This window comes from Gekko japonicus, unplaced genomic scaffold, assembly GCF_001447785.1.
Source record: "Gekko japonicus isolate JY-2015 unplaced genomic scaffold, Gekko_japonicus_V1.1 scaffold4006, whole genome shotgun sequence".
In the NCBI taxonomy this organism is placed as follows: domain Eukaryota; kingdom Metazoa; phylum Chordata; class Lepidosauria; order Squamata; family Gekkonidae; genus Gekko; species Gekko japonicus.
In genome coordinates this window covers 12,587-28,049 of record NW_015173808.1, presented here as the reverse complement: position 1 = coordinate 28,049, position 15,463 = coordinate 12,587, and the positions used below count along the sequence as shown (strand labels likewise).

The 15,463-nt window shown below is 49.5% G+C and overlaps 1 protein-coding gene across 2 annotated transcripts in view; it reads right to left on the bottom strand.

Annotated features, from left to right (window-relative positions):
- Nucleotides 1-15,463, bottom strand: part of LOC107120814 (H-2 class II histocompatibility antigen, E-S beta chain-like) — a 52,939-nt gene that overhangs the window by 26,276 nt on the left and 11,200 nt on the right. The window contains exons 3-6 of one of the 2 annotated variants that reach the window (XM_015423584.1): nucleotides 11,450-11,731; nucleotides 10,506-10,619; nucleotides 2,797-2,820; nucleotides 1,452-2,254 (exon numbers count right to left, since the gene is read on the bottom strand). In XM_015423584.1, the coding sequence (XP_015279070.1) occupies nucleotides 2,241-2,254; nucleotides 2,797-2,820; nucleotides 10,506-10,619; nucleotides 11,450-11,731 (434 nt within the window). In that variant the 3' untranslated portion in view covers nucleotides 1,452-2,240. Of the gene's footprint in view, nucleotides 1-1,451; nucleotides 2,255-2,796; nucleotides 2,821-10,505; nucleotides 10,620-11,449; nucleotides 11,732-15,463 lie in introns of those variants that run through there. The other variant, XM_015423585.1, reaches the window with a different exon arrangement.

The window sequence follows — 15,463 nt, the reverse complement described above, 5'->3', positions numbered from 1 at the left end:
CTCAAGTCTGTTAGCCCGCGAAAGCATCCCTGTTCTAAGAGTTTGATTGGGAGCGAAGTGTTAGTAACTTTGCATTTTATGAGCCCTCTTCCCTTCTTTGTTCGCCTTGGAGTAGAAGCACGTTGGAGGGCCATCTTCTTCCAGTTCTTCTAGTCTAGAGAGGATGTAGCTAATTTAGCTCTCTGTTATTTTCTCCCAAGTTACCCTTCCCTATGGTAGAATTGTAGTAAACTTTTATATTTTTAAACACACATGGACTCTGGGTCTGATTATTGAACTCTGGCATTGCTAAGATGTTTTTAACTCTGCTGAATTTCTTTAAAAACTATAACAGCCTCCCTTGCAGGGTTGTTGTAAGAACTGTTTGAAGATAAGATACACCTGAAGCTCCGTATGAAGGCTAAGTGCAGGAGGCGTCAGGAGGAGCCCTGGTCAGGGATGTTTTTAGGCCGATCCTGCACTGAGCAGGGGGTTGGACTAGATGATCTCTATGGAACCTTCCAACTCTGTGTGCTTCTATGACTTTTCCAGCCCCGGGGAGCCAAACCAGGATCCAGAAAGCCAGTCATAAACACCACAACCCTGTGAAGGAAAGGCAGGTGGAGGGAACTCTTTTGCCTGCTGAGCTCTGGAGCCAGCCCGCTTTGCTTCTCGAGTGCCCTTTGGAAGAGAAGGGTGAGGTTCTGGCACCGCCGGGCATCCGGCCCCTCCCTGCCTTTGAGCCAAGCCTTGCGAGAGGCACAGCTCTGGCCTGGAAGGGATTCCAGACTGTGCCCCCCCCCTCTTTCGGGAGTCACTGCTCACTTCTTCAGATACAGCTAGAATGGGAGTCTGTCTGTCTTTATACCTTGGAAAGGGAAGGGAGATTAGAAACCACAACATTCAAAAAACAGTGGAGGAATATTCAGTCACTACTGACTTACTGTTCTCTTACCAAGGAATTTAAAAGGGAGATTAGAAAGAGAGTCTGCTGAATTGCAACTGATGATAAAGCTCAAAACAATGCATCCTCCTGGACTAAATCGAGACCTTGGTTTCCTGTCTCATTACCAACGCTGATTTCTCCACACTGACTTTTTGTTGTTGTTGTTCAGTCGAACAGTCGAGTCCGACTCTTCGCAACCCCACGGAACACATCACGCCAGGCCCTCCTGTCTTCCGTTGTGCTCCGAAGTTTGCTTAATTCCATGTTAGTTGCCTCGATAACATGACTGACTACCCCACTGACTACCCCTCTACATATCACACCTCATTCAGTCACACCTGCTACTCTCATTCACCTGCTGTTCACTGTAGTCAGGAGTCGCTCCCCTCTGCAGGACACGCTCCCCTTGCCCACGGAACGAACCTCCTTCCCCACAGAGGAGGCCCCCAAATCCTATCCTCTCCCCGCCTGTTTCCAAGGCGAAGCCCGCTTAGCTCAGAGTCACAGACGCATCTCCAAAGAAGGGTTCATTCTGTTTTTATTAGACGCTTCCTCCAGCCACAGCGAAGACAGGTTAGTGAGCAATATGAATCCTGGAAAGTACAGATTTATAAAGCAGTGGTCCGGTTTCAACACCCGTTCTCAGCCCCTGCTCTCGGATGCCCCCCCCCCACTGCACCTGGAGCTTCCAGCTGAGTCCAGAGAGAGAGGAGGGCGGGAATCTTACAGGACCAGCCAGGCAACAAGATCAAAAGCCGGTTTGAGCTGCAAATTCCGACTCCGAACACCAGAGACCCCCTTGCCGGAGGAGAAGGGCTGACGGTGGCCACTCAATTCTCCCTACCTGTTCCTGCAGAATGGGGCAAAGCATCTCGCCCCCATTTCTGTCTCTGGTGACAGTCGCCAACCTCCAGGGGGTGCCTGGAGACCTCTAGAGGACAGAGCTCTGTTCCCCTGGAGGAGGAAACGGCTGCTTTGGGAGGGGGATCCAAGGCATCGTACCCCTCTGTGGTCCCTCCCCTTCCTCAGGCTCCACCCCGAAGTATCCAGGAATCTCCCAACCTGGAAGTGGCAACCTTTGGGGGTGCAGTTCTGGAGGAAGGGAGTCCCGTTCTCCTCCGGACATAGCAGAATGATGAGTCCCCTCTCCCAAAACAACAGAAGGGAAAGACAGAAGAAGCCAACTGCAGGGTAAGGGGGGAGCCGTGCTGGGCGCAAAAAGTCCATCCACTGTCCTTCCATCTTCAGCCCCTAGCAAGCAGCCCTTGGCGACAGGAAGTGCTTTTCCACAGGGAGGGTCCTGGGGCGGGAAGGGTTAACCGATGAGCGCTGTTGGGGAAAGAGGGGGGGGGAGTGTCATCAGAAGGGAAAAGGTCCATTCCCAGGGAGGGGGGCAGAGACCAGGGAGCTCACCTGAGCCACACAAGCCCCGCCCACAACCCAGGGATATCCATCCTGTCCCCACCCACCACCCCCACTGGAAGGTCGCTGCAGGGAATGCCTGTGGGGGGCCAGATTCAACTCGCAGGAAAGGTTTTCAGACTCTCAGAGCCCTCTCAATGTCGTGTGGCCCCTTTTGAGCTTCACTGAGCTGCTTTGGCCAAATCCTGAGGGAAAGGCCGGATGGGGACAGAAACACACCCAAACCTAATGGGGGGGGGGCAGTCCATCTGACACTCTTCCTGCTGTCTTTGTGTCGTGGTGGTCGCGCTGGGGGGGGGGGGGGGGGGAGAGGTGGGTGGCAAAGAAGCAGAGGGACTCTTACCTGCGGTGGGCGGCAGGGGCGTTCCTGCAAAAGAGAGAGAGATTTGCTTTATTTATTAATGGGGGGGGGGTAGAGGTGGGTGGCAAAGAAGCAGAGGGACTCTTACCTGCGGTGGGCGGCAGGGGCGTTCCTGCAAAAGAGAGAGAGATTTGCTTTATTTATTAATTCACCTATCCCTGCCCTAGGAGCTGCGGTCGCTCAAGTGGTTAAGACGTTGAACTACAGGCTGTGGAAGGTCGGTAGTTCAGCCGTTCGAGACCCGAGTGTGCCGCATGACGGAGTGAGCTCCCGTCTCTCGTTCCAGCTCCTGCCAACCAAGCAGTTCGAAAACAAGAAATTGCAAGTAGATAAATAGGTACCACTTCAGTGGGAAGGTAACAGCGTTCCGTGCGCCTCGCCACATGACCACAGAAATGTCTTCGGACAGTGCTGGCTCTTCGGCTTTGAGACGGAGATGAGCACTGCAACCCTAGAGTCGGACTCCACTGGCTTTGCCTCCCCTCCAGGCTTGAAGCAGCCAACAGAAATGATGAAAACACCACAGCTTAATAACCCAAATAACGTCCCTCCAATCTGCATTTTATGAGCCCTCTTCCCGTCTGAACGCCAGTTCTCATCTCTACCCTGCGAAGTGGTGAAGTATTGAGCAATTAAGCAATTGAAAGCCAGCATGGCAACTAACAAGAACCTAGCATTCTGTAAAATCCCAGTTCTGAATAAGGATAATTTCGACTACTGGCTTAGATGTGTTAAAAATGCTCTTCAATCATATTCAGCTCTTTATGTAATTAATACAGACCCCCCCGTGGGTGAAGAAGAGTTGGAAAGATATGTGGCTGATGATGAGCTAGCGATAGCCATTATCATGAAATCTTTGTGTCCACGTGACCATAGAGAAATTCTAAAATGCCAAACGGCCAGAGAGATGTTAAAAAGGCTGAATGATACCTATATTTCTAAGTCTGAAACTCTGCCTCCTGTTTTGGCTTATCTGAAAGAAGGCCAGAGAAGAGCCCTTTCAAAAACAAAGGATGACTTGTCTGTGTTAAGTATCAAATCTCAATGTGAAAGAAACAAAGGGAAGAGAGATGTGAAGTGTTTTCGGTGTGGGAAGCTGGGACATGTAGCCAGACATTGTTGGTCAGAAAAGTCGCCTGATTCAAAGGTTTTTCAGGAACAAAGAGATCAAAAGGCTCATGATCAACCTCGCGCCAAAAGTGACCGCGCTCAGTTTAACCGGTCTGCAACAGGACCCTCTAGAGGGCGTGGCCAGAGTGCTCCTGGCAGTCAAGCAGACAGGCGCAATGTTTTTGCTGTGACAGAGAAGCAGCCTCAAAAGGCTGACACTGAGAAGCAAGAAAGCGAAATGCATGCATTGGCTGTCAATGAAGTGTGTGATGAGGATGATAATATGTTTATCATTGATTCTGGAAGCGGTTTTCATGTGATTAAATCTGAAAAATGGTTTATTGATCTAGATAGAGACTGTAGACCTGCTCTTCAAGGAGCTGCGGGCGAATCTCTTTCAGTTGCGGGGACAGGAACGGTCCAGGTGTATGGCATGAATTCTGATAACAAAATTGTTGAGGCAACCCTCAAAAATTGTGCTTTTATACCCAACGCCATACACAACTTGATTTCCACAAAGAGAATAATGGAAAGTGGAAGTTATGTTGATCTTAGACCAAATCATGGAAAGATCTGGAGTGAGAGTGGTTTTAACATGATGTTACAAACAAATGATGGTTTTCATTACTTGAGACATATTGCTAATGCTAATTTTGATGATGATGACGAAGTTGAAGCTAATGGAATGGTGTGCCATACAAAATCAACTGAATGCAATCACAAAGACTGTTTGTTTGCTTGGCATGTGAAACTTGCACATAGAAATATAAAATCTGTGAAGCAATTATTGAAAGAATGCAATGTTGACGCAGCAGAATGTGAGCTCATGAAAGATGGCTGTGATATTTGTCTTAAATCCAAGGGCACAGCTCCCTCTTATAAGACTACTAAACCTCATGACTCAAACACTAAACTGCTAGAGTGTGTCTACTCTGATTTAGTTGGGCCTATTCATGCATCTGCTGGAGGTAACAGATACTTTGTCAGTTTTCTGGAAGCAAAAACCAGATATGTTTACACCTACCTGCTTAGAAGCAAAGATGAGGTGCTTGACAAGTTTAAATACTATGTATCTGTTGTTAAGAACAAATTTGGCAAGGCGCCAGAAGTTTTGTTCACTGATAATGGTACAGAGTACTGCAGCAGTGAGTTCCAAAGATTCATGGAACAAGAAGGGATTGAACATAAGACAACAGTGCCTTATTCGCCGCAGCAGAATGGCACGGCAGAAAGATTAAATCGCACGATACAGGAAATGGCGCGTTGTATGCTAATGCAATCTGGACTTCCAGAGTGTTATTGGGCAGAAGCAGTCCACACTGCGGTTTATTTGCATAACCGAATCCCATCTAAAGTTACCAATAAGAGCCCTTTTGAATTATGGCATAACCGAATGCCTGGACTTAAACATTTAAGAGCCTTTGGATCAAAAGCCTATGCGCATATACCAAAGGAGAAAAGGGGCAAGCTTGATCCAAGAGCAGAGATTGGTGTCTTAGTCGGATATGCCTCTAGTGGCAAAGGGTACAGAATTCTAAACCCTGAAACTGGATATGTTAAAGTATGCAATGTGGTACGTGTAGATGAAAGCAATGTTTTGCTAACTCCTAACCTGGCTGAGTCCACAGTGCAACCCACTACTACAGAGGATACTACTGATGTCTCTTTCTTTGACGTGTTTACTTGGCAATCTGCGCAGACCACCTGTGACCAGGCAGGTCCATCTCCACAAGAGAGTTCCAGCTCAGAAGGGGAACCTGGAGAAGCATCGCCAAGGGTAAGAGAGACGATCACTGTGAGACAATCGGCAAGGAGTACCAAAGGTGTACCACCACCGATGTATGGAATTTGTGCAAATGTGCAACCAATAAAGGAACCTAATAACTGGAAGGAAGTCAACAGACTACCTGCACCTGAGAGAAGCAAGTGGATGGATGCAATGGAAGAAGAATTTGCATCTTTACAAGACAAAGAGGTATGGACTCTTACTGAATTACCTCCTGACAGAAAAGCCATCGGTTGTAAATGGGTGTACAAAGTAAAGTATGACCCTGATGGCAAAATAGACAAATACAAAGCCCGTCTAGTCGCGAAAGGATTTTCACAGAAATATGGAATCGATTTCTCGGAAACCTTTGCACCTGTTGTGAGCTACACATCCTTCAGGACACTTTTGAGCATAGCAGCCTCAAGGGGCATGCACGTTGAACATTTGGATATCAAAACAGCCTTCCTCAACGGAGACCTGGATGAAGAAATCTATATGCAACAACCAGAGGGATTCTCAACAGAAGGACAAGAAGGCCTAGTGTGTAAACTCAACAAGAGTGTCTATGGACTAAAACAAGCAGCCAAAGCCTGGAACGAGAAGCTGACTAAACTGCTACGTAAACAGAACTTTAAACAAGGAATAGCAGAACCTTGCTTGTTCACAAGACTTAAAAATGGAAAGTATCAATACATACTAATTTATGTTGATGATTTGATTATTTGCTGTCAAAATCAAAGTGATGTACAAGAAATTGCTGATGGACTAAACAAGGAAGTTGAAGTGAAACAGTTAGGAACTGTACAATACTATCTTGGAATACAAATTGAAAGGACTGATGATGGAAGTTTTCTTTTGAGCCAAAAGCAAAAGATCATGGACTTTATTGAATCTGTAGGAATGAAAGATTCTGCAATTGTAAGCACTCCAATGGATAAGGACTATCCCAAGCTTACTGAAGGTAAACCACTAAAAGACAATCATGAGTACAGATCTGCAATTGGAAAATTATTGTATTTGAGCACAATCTGTCGTCCAGACATTACTTCAGCTGTTGGACTTTTGTGCAGAAAGACCAGTTCACCTAATGAGCATGACTGGAAAGCTATTAAGAGAATTGCAAGATACCTGAAAGGAACTTTGGATTACAAACTTAAGATTTCAACCTGTGTTGAACCCAGACTGACTGGATACATGGATGCCAACTGGGACAAAGCCTCACCTGATGGAAAATCTACAAGTGGATACTTGTTCTACTATGGAGACAGTTTAATTACTTGGACTAGTCAAAAGCAAAGCATTGTAGCCATGTCTACTGGAGAAGCTGAATGTGTGTCAGCGCAAACTGCAAGTTATGAACTTTACTGGATCATACATCTATTGAAGGACTTCGGCATAGATGAACCAAAGCCAATAATTCTTTTTGAGGACAATCAAGCCTGTATTGCTATCTGCAAAGGAGAAGGAACCAAGTCTAGAAACAAGACCATCGCACTCAAGTGTCACTACGTGAAAGAGCTGCAAGACCAAAAACTGATTGAACTGAGATACTGTCCTACTGACCAGATGATTGCTGACATCCTGACCAAGCCGCTTGAGAAGCAACGTTTTGAGAATCTTCGTGAATGTTTATATTTGTCTGACTTTCGTGTTTTAACATGAGAAGGGGTGTTGGGTATTTGCATGTTGAAAACACTCAATGTGTATGCATGGGGTTAAATGTCTGTTCTGTTGTTACAGGAAATCACCTGTCTTTGTGTTAGCCAATGTTAGCTCAAGTTTGTTAGCCCGCGAAAGCATCCCTGTTCTAAGAGTTTGATTGGGAGCGAAGTGTTAATAACTTTGCATTTTATGAGCCCTCTTCCCGTCTTTGTTCGCCTTGGAGTAGAAGCACGTTGGAGGGCCATCTTTTCCAGTTCTTCTAGTCTAGAGAGGATGTAGCTGATTTAGCTCTCTGTTATTTTCTCCCAAGTTTACCCTTCCCTATGGTAGAATTGTAGTAAACTTTTATATTTTTAAACACACATGGACTCTGGGTCTGATCATTGAACTCTGGTATTGCTAAGCTGTTTTTTTAACTCTGCTGAATTTCTTTAAAAACTATAACACCACCCCTCAAGGTGCCAGCTGTTCACATCCCCTCCAAGGCCCTGGCAAGCAAACAGGCCCTGCGGCCCCTCCAGAAGGTCTCGGAGGAGGGCCCCCCTCTCCTTTTCAGGGACCCCCTTCCCCAGAGCGGGATGTGTTATGAAGTAGGCCAGGGGGAGGGGCTATGGTCACGAGGGGAGGGGCCTCTGGTGGGTGGCAGGGAAGTCCCCCCCAGTGGAGGAACAGCCCACCTGCTGGCAGCCAGAGGACTGCAGTTGGGGCCCGGGAACACCTGGGGGGAGGGAATCCTTCCCAGACTGGGAGGGGGGGCAGCAGCTTTGCTTCCTGACGAGGGTCCAAAGGCCCCCCTCCCCCCTCCTGACACCCCATGGCCAAAAGGCCTCCCCGGTTCTCTCCTCTGTGCTCCCTGGGTCCCCCCGGGGGCGGGCGAGTGACTCTCTCTCAGTCCCGCCCACCTCACAGGGGCGTTGTTGCGAGACTAAAGTGAGGAAAGGAGAACCAAGGATGTCAGAGGAACCGGGAGCCCTCCACCGCTCGTGAGGTCAGGAGGGACAAGCGGAAATACGGACTTGCACAGAGAGTAATTAAAATGTGGCATTCACTGCCAGAGGACGCAGTTACGGCCACGGGAATGGACAGCTTTAAAGGGGGATTGGATGGATTCAAGGAGGATAAAGTCTGGCAATGTCTGCTGCCCCTGATGACGGAGGGGAACCTCCACATTCAGCCTCTGGGTCCCTGAGCCAGGAGGAAGCCTCAGGGGGAGGCCTTGGCCTCCAAGCCCTGCTGTCGGCCCTGCAGAGGAACTGGCTGGCTCCTGTGTGAGGCAGGATGCTGGACTAGATGGACCCTCACTGGTCTGACCCAGCAGGGCTCTTCTGGGGTTCTTCTGTCAGGGACCCACTTGCATGCCCTTCCTCGTGGGAACGAGGGTGAGGAAGGGTCTCCTCCGTCCTTCAGCTTGAACACGGAATCAGAGGCGGCCGCAGCTGGACTCCTCTCCAGGCCAGTCGGGTCTCCTCCGACCATCAGCAGCTCTCTCTCCAGGGTCCTCGGGCGTAGGGGGGCCTTCTCCGTCATCGGTTGTCCAGGCATCTCAACTGATCACATGGCCAGGAATCGAACGGGGGCTTCCTGCCCCTGGCCCTCCCCTGTGCCAGACCTCCCGCCCTGTTTGGGGGAGGAGGTTAAATGGGCCCCACTTCCCACCCAAGCACCGAAACCATCGATTATAATTGCGAAACTTCAGCCTTCCCATGGAAGGCGGTTCCTTCTGGTCATCGCAATGTCTGTTTAGTCACTCAACTGGCTTTATTTTCATGTCTTATAATCTGCCTGGAGTCCAAGGGAGAACAGAAGGCTAAGGATGAAATTATTATTATATGTACATTATTGTTTTATTTCGACTCTATCAATCTTGAACAGTTATGCTTAATGACCATGATCTACCTGGGACATTCACATTTCTGGCCTTTTAAACCTCAATGCCTTGCTGGATCAGACCAGGGAGGGTCCACCTAGTCCTGCAACCACACACAGTGGCCGACCAGTTCCTGTGGAGGGCCAACAACAGGGCAGAGAGGCCGAGGCCTTCATAAGAACATCGTAGGAAGAGCCCCGCTGGATCAGACCAGTGAGGGTCCATCTAATCCAGCATCCTGCCTCACACAGGGGCCAGCCAGTTCCTCTGGAGGGCCAACAACAGGGCAGAGAGGCCGAGGCCTTCCCCTGACAAGAACCTCAGAGGGCCCCTGCTGGGTCAGACCAGGGAGGGTCCCTCTAGTCCAGCATCCCGTCTCAGACAGGGGCCAACCAGGGGCCTCCGAGGGCCACCAGACTGGGGACGGAGACCCTGACCCTGACTGCCAGCCCTGGGATTCAGAAGTCCGCTGCCCCTGGATATGGAGGCTCCCTTGAGTCACTGTGGCTAGTAGTTACTGATGGGCCAAGCCTCCTTGAATCTCTCCCACCCTCTTTTAAAAGGCCGTCTGTGCCCCGACAACACTACATCCGCTGGCAGAGAATTCTGCAATTTCACCACTCCTTCAGTAAGGAAGGATTTCCTCGGGTCTGCCCTGGGCCCATTTCCCAACCGCTTCACTGGGTTCCCCAGAGTTTTGGTGTTGTGGAAGAAAGAGAAAACTCTCTCCTGATCCATATTCCCAACAACAGGAATCATTTTACAAACCTCTCCCATGTCCCCCCCATAGTCATCTCTTGGTGCCAGTTTGGTGTCCTGATTAAGTGCGCGGACTCTAAACTGGGAGAACCGGATTTGATTCCCCACTCCTCCACTTGCAAGAGTGAGGGTAATTTGCTTCCTCCCTACCTCTCCCCACCCCTGCCTGCCTGGGGCCAGGGAGGGCCTTGGCGGGGCTTGTCAGGGGGTGTGGCATATGCTAATGAGTTATGCTAATGAGTTTCCCTAGCTCTTTTTCTACGAAACGACCCCTGTCTGAACTAAAGAATCCCAGACCCTTCAGCCTCTCCACACAGGGGGAAGGGGCTCCGACCCCCTCATCCTCTCGGTCGCCCTCCTGGGTGCTTTTTCCAGGATTCTGAGTCCGGCCTAAACGGCTGAAGAAATTAAAACATTTGACTGTATCCCTAGACAGTTGGCGGTCATCCCGTCAGCCTGTAAAGGGCAGCCCCCCAAACTGGCTGTGAGAAGAGCCCCCCAAGGACATTTTGAGGTTGGGCCCCCTCATTTCTCCCTGTCCAGTCGATCCGATTAGGGGCAGATTCCGGAGCAGGAGGGGGAGTGTGTGTCCCACCCACCCCACCCTCCCTTCCGGCCCCCACCCCCTCACCTTTCTTGCTCTTCAGGTACAGATAAAGTCCCACGGCCACAAAGACCAGCCCCAGAACGGCCCCCACGGCCCCCGTCCACACTTTGCTCCTGGCGGAGTCCGACGTCTGTGGCTCTGTGGGGAGAGAAGGAGCCTCACGTGAGGAGATGGATCGGGGCCAAGCTTGGCCTTTGACCCCCACAGATGTTGAAGGGAGAATCGGGTTCTTTTAAAAAGGGGGGGAGGGGAAGAGTGAGCAGCAGGAATGAAACCAACCCTGTGGGGGGGGGCAGCTGCCACCAGAATAACGTGACTTTGGTGTGCACAGCCCCACCCGCTTTCTAAGAACACTTGGCAGGCAACGGGAAGGTTAGCAAGGGCTTCATCCTACACTAGAGAGGGGCTTAGAGAACAAGAGAACATAAGAGAAGCCCATGTTGGATCAGGCCAATGGCCCCTCCAGTCCAACACTCTGTGCCACACAGTGGACAAAAATACCAGGTGCCATCAGGAGGTCCACCAGTGGGGACAAGATACTAGAAGCCCCCCCCCCACTCTTGCCCCCCCTCCGAGCATCCCTTGCCTCAGAGCCCCTATCTATGCCTTGTGGCTAATAGCCACTGATGGACCTCTGCTCCAGATGCTTATCCAGTTCCCTCTTGAAGCCATCCATGCTTGTAGCCACCACCACCACCTCCTGCAGCAGTGAATTCCACGTGTTCATGACTCTTTGGGGGAAGAAGGACTTCCTTTGATCTGCCCTAAGCCTCCTGATCATTAATTTCACTGAATGCCCAGGAGTCCTTGTCGTGCCAGAAAGGGAGAAGAGCACTTCTTTCCCTACCGTCTCTACCCCATGCATAATTTTGCCAACCTCTGTCGAGTCACCTCTCAGTCGTCGTATCTCCCAGCTAAACAGCCCTGACCTCTTCAGCCTTTCCTCGAAGGGGAGGACGTTCCCTTACCCCACTGCACGGTGATGGGCTCCTTCCGGCTGCTGTGCTCCACCTGGCAGGCGTAGAGGTCTCCCCACTGGGGCACCGTCTCCAGCATCGCCTGGTACTGGTAGGTCCAGTCCGCGTTCTGGAGCTCCTCCGCGTAGCCCACCCCTGCCGTCTGCTCCTGCCCGTTCCTCAGCCACTTGATCTTCACCCCCTGGGGATAGTAGCCGGCCGCAGTGCAGATCAGGAGGGTGTGGTGGGCCAGGGGGTCCCCCTTGGAGGGGGAGATCGTCACTGTGGGCACAACTAGAATAGCAAGGGGAAAGGGGGGGGGGATTTCAGAGATGGAGGAGAACCAGAGAAGCAGAGACGGATGGAGAAGAGGAGGACTTTCCCATGTCTGCAGCTGACATATTTCTGAAGGCACAATCTCGTGGCCTCTCCCACCCGCCAGGGCAGTCAAAGATCCACGAATCCGGGACCCTGCACAGAGAGACACACACAAAGGCTTCCTACACTTCCTTCTTGCTTCCCAAAACTCTAGGAGTTGCTTTCCAGGATCAGACCCACACCCGGCCAGACCTGCCTTCTCTTGGTGAGAAGAATCCACCTGAAGACTCCCCCAGAAGCACCTGCTGGGTCCACTCGAACTCTCTAGAAGAGCTTTTCAACAGGGGCGGCCTGGCGGTCGCTGCCCCTGCTGGAGACTCTTCTGGTAATACCCTGGGAAATTCAAAGGGATCCCTAAATCCTCCTTCGGCTTTTGATCGAAGGTCCCCTCTGTCCTCTGGGAAGCTCTCAAGGAGGAGGCTTTTTCCCCCCTGGATGCAGCCCAGACTCTGGCGCTCACAGGAGACGGACACTGACCCCTTCGCATCCCGCATACCCTCGGCGGGTGCCTACCCCAATGCTCAACTCAGCAGACCTGACTTTGGATGGGAACGGGTGTGCCCAACTCAGATTCCAGAGGGGGCAGCCTCCTGCCACATCCCCCCTGCCACAAAACGCTTCCCTGGTTCTATTTCCGGCTGCCCGTGGAGGTTTCTTCGACCAGGAACCACCAGCCACAGCAACTCGAGGGAGGGGGGTGGATGGATGTGAAGCAGCATCAAGTCTCTTCCCACCTATGGAGGGGACCCTATGAAGGAATGGCCTCCCAGACGTCCTCTCCTTAACACCCCTGCTCCGGTCTTGGCAACTGAGCACCGTGGTTTCTTTTCTTGAGCCAGGCCTTCTCATATCCCTGCCTCCTTCCACTTTTCCCGGCATTCTTGTCTTTTCCAGGGACCCTGGTCTTCTCCTGACGTGACCAAGGGACCGTAGCCTCCGTTTAGTCACTTTCGCTTCTAGGGAGACTTCAGGCTGGATTTCAGCTAACTGGATTGGATCTAAAACTGAGCCTTAAAAGACCACAGCCAGAGAATTTAAAAAATAATAATCACCAATCTGCTTAAAAGAACTTCAGCCATTTCTCTGTCGGAGAAAGGGGCAGCAGCTCCTAAGAGTCCTTATAAGTTGCAGAAGAGACTGGAGAAGAAGAAGTGAAGGCTGAAGGATTCTGACTTGTGCCTTTGAGAAATTTTGAATTGAGATGCTTTGGGGCATTACCTGATATCAGTTAAATTTAAGATGTGGGAAAAGTTAACAGACTATGTGACTCAGTTTGTAATGAGATTAATATGATTAAGACTAGATGTGTATTTAAGATGATTAGAAGAAGAAGAAGAAGAAGAGATTGGATTTATACCCCGCCCTTCACTACCCAAAGGTGTCTCAGAGCGGCTTACAAACTCCTTTCCCTTCCCCTCCCCACAACAGACACCCTGTGAGGTGGGTGGGGCTGAGAGATTAGAAGATCTCCTCTCTTGGGTTTTTAGTCAGTAGTGGGTATCTTTTCTTTATCCCCTTAAATGTAGTCCCCTTCCTTATTTCTGTTATAGTTTGTAGTTTTAATAAAAATGCAATAAAAAATTCCCCATTGGGGAGCAAAAAACAACAAAAAACCATTTCTGAACACGAGCCATAGAGAGGTTTTAGAAGATCAACCCCCTTACTTGAAAGCTTGGGTAGGCGGAGACCTGGTGGGGGGCCTCAAACGCGATGATGGAGGAGAATCCACAGGGAGGGACCCCCCCCCCTTGGCTCTCTGTCGCCTGGGTCTTTGGGGGGGGAAGAGGGAGGCACCCCTTACTGGGCACTGAGACTGACTTATTTATCTATTTATTATTTTAGATTTATATCCCGCCTTGCCTGCTATGCGGCTCAAGGCGGAATACATACACTAAAATACAGCAAAATACAAATACAATCAAATACAGTAAGTACAGTAAAATATAAAATTTAAACCTACAATACATACAGTGCAAATTGGTGCCGATGGCATTTGCTGAAGTGGGCCGATATAGGTAGGCTAGTTAATGGCTATAACACAGGATAGGGCCTTGCTGGTACAATTTCCAATGCTCATTCCTCAGTGGCGGCCCCTAATCGAAGGCCTGGTGGAAGAGCTCCATCTTACAGGCCCTGCAGAACTACAGAAGGTCCCGCAGGCCCCTAATGTCCTCCAGGAGCTCCTTCCACCAGTCTGGGGCCGCCACTGAGAAGGCCCTGGCTCTGGTGACGGCCAGTCTGGCATCCTTTGGGCCAGGGACAGTCGGGCGGTTTTGAGTCCCCAACCTCAGTGCTCTCTGGGGAACATGTGGGGAAAGGCGGTCCCTTTAGGTTCAGGATCCCAGTTTCTGCACCATGATGGGGCCATGAAGTGACGGGGCCGTATTTAAACCTGTTCAGTCCAGGTCCCTAGCAACAGTCCCTCTGAGGTGAGTGAGTGTGAGCTAGCTCACAGTTTTTTAGCCTTCGCCTCACACATTTTTGCCTTAGCTCAGGAAGGATGGCTCCAGAGCAAACTAATTGATGCAGCAGCCAAATAGCTTGCTCACAACTTTAGTTCCCATAGCTCACACAGTAGAATTTTTGCTCACAAGACTCCACAGCTTAGAGAGAGCATTGGTGCCTAGCGACAGGTGAGCCCCTGGAGGGAAAACCGTGACAAATCCAGGAAAAGGTGTGGGGGGTGGGGGTGGCCTTTTTTCAATTTTTCTGATGGAAAGTTTGACCAAAAGTTAGGGCAACACTGAAAAGAAACTCCATCGAGGTATTTTCTCTTTTGGAATTGGTAAAATGACTCCAACGGTTATGAGAAACGGTCTTTGACCGCAAATAAACATTCATTCAAAATGACTCTTAAGGCCATATTACAAAACCAAACTTTTTTAAAGACTTAGACCAGATGACATCTAAGTTTATATGGCAAGGGAAAAGGGCACGAATAAGATTGAAAATGCTACACGACATAAAAGAAAGAGGAGGGTTTGGAGTACGGAATTAGTTATTGTATTATAGAGCTGCAGCATCAGTATGGATTAAAGAATGGATTACTTTAGAAGATAAGAGACTTTTAAAAATTGAGGGCCATGATTTACTGCTAGGATGGAATGCTTTTTTGTCGTATGAAAAAGCAGGCCCTCAAAAATATTTTAAGCAGCATTGGCTGAGGGCAGCATTATTAAAGGTTTGGGACCCTGTACATAAAAAAAAATTATACTAAAAGATCAAGACTAATTATACTTTTAGAGGCATTTACCTTACCTAATGTATATGGGGGAGAAGAAGCGTTAAGATACCAGGACATTTTGGATAAAAAAGACAATTTGAAATTACCAGAACAATTATCCTGGTGGAAGAAAGCGCAACTGGAATTTGAAGGACAAGAAACTAGGTTTTAATGATAAAATAACTGAACTGGAAGAAACTGTTTTAACAGCAGAAAACTGTTAATCAGATAGCAGGAAGATCATTAGGATCTAACTGACAGTTCAGTGACAGCTACATGTCAGCAGGTGGACTGATAAGCCTGTTCTAACCGGTTATGGCTGGCACTGGACAGTGTGCAGTCATCATGACTCAGCTTGTTGCTGATTGGTGCAACTGTGTATATAAGTCTGTACAGAAGCCATGTACGTTCTCTTCGGAGGTAAC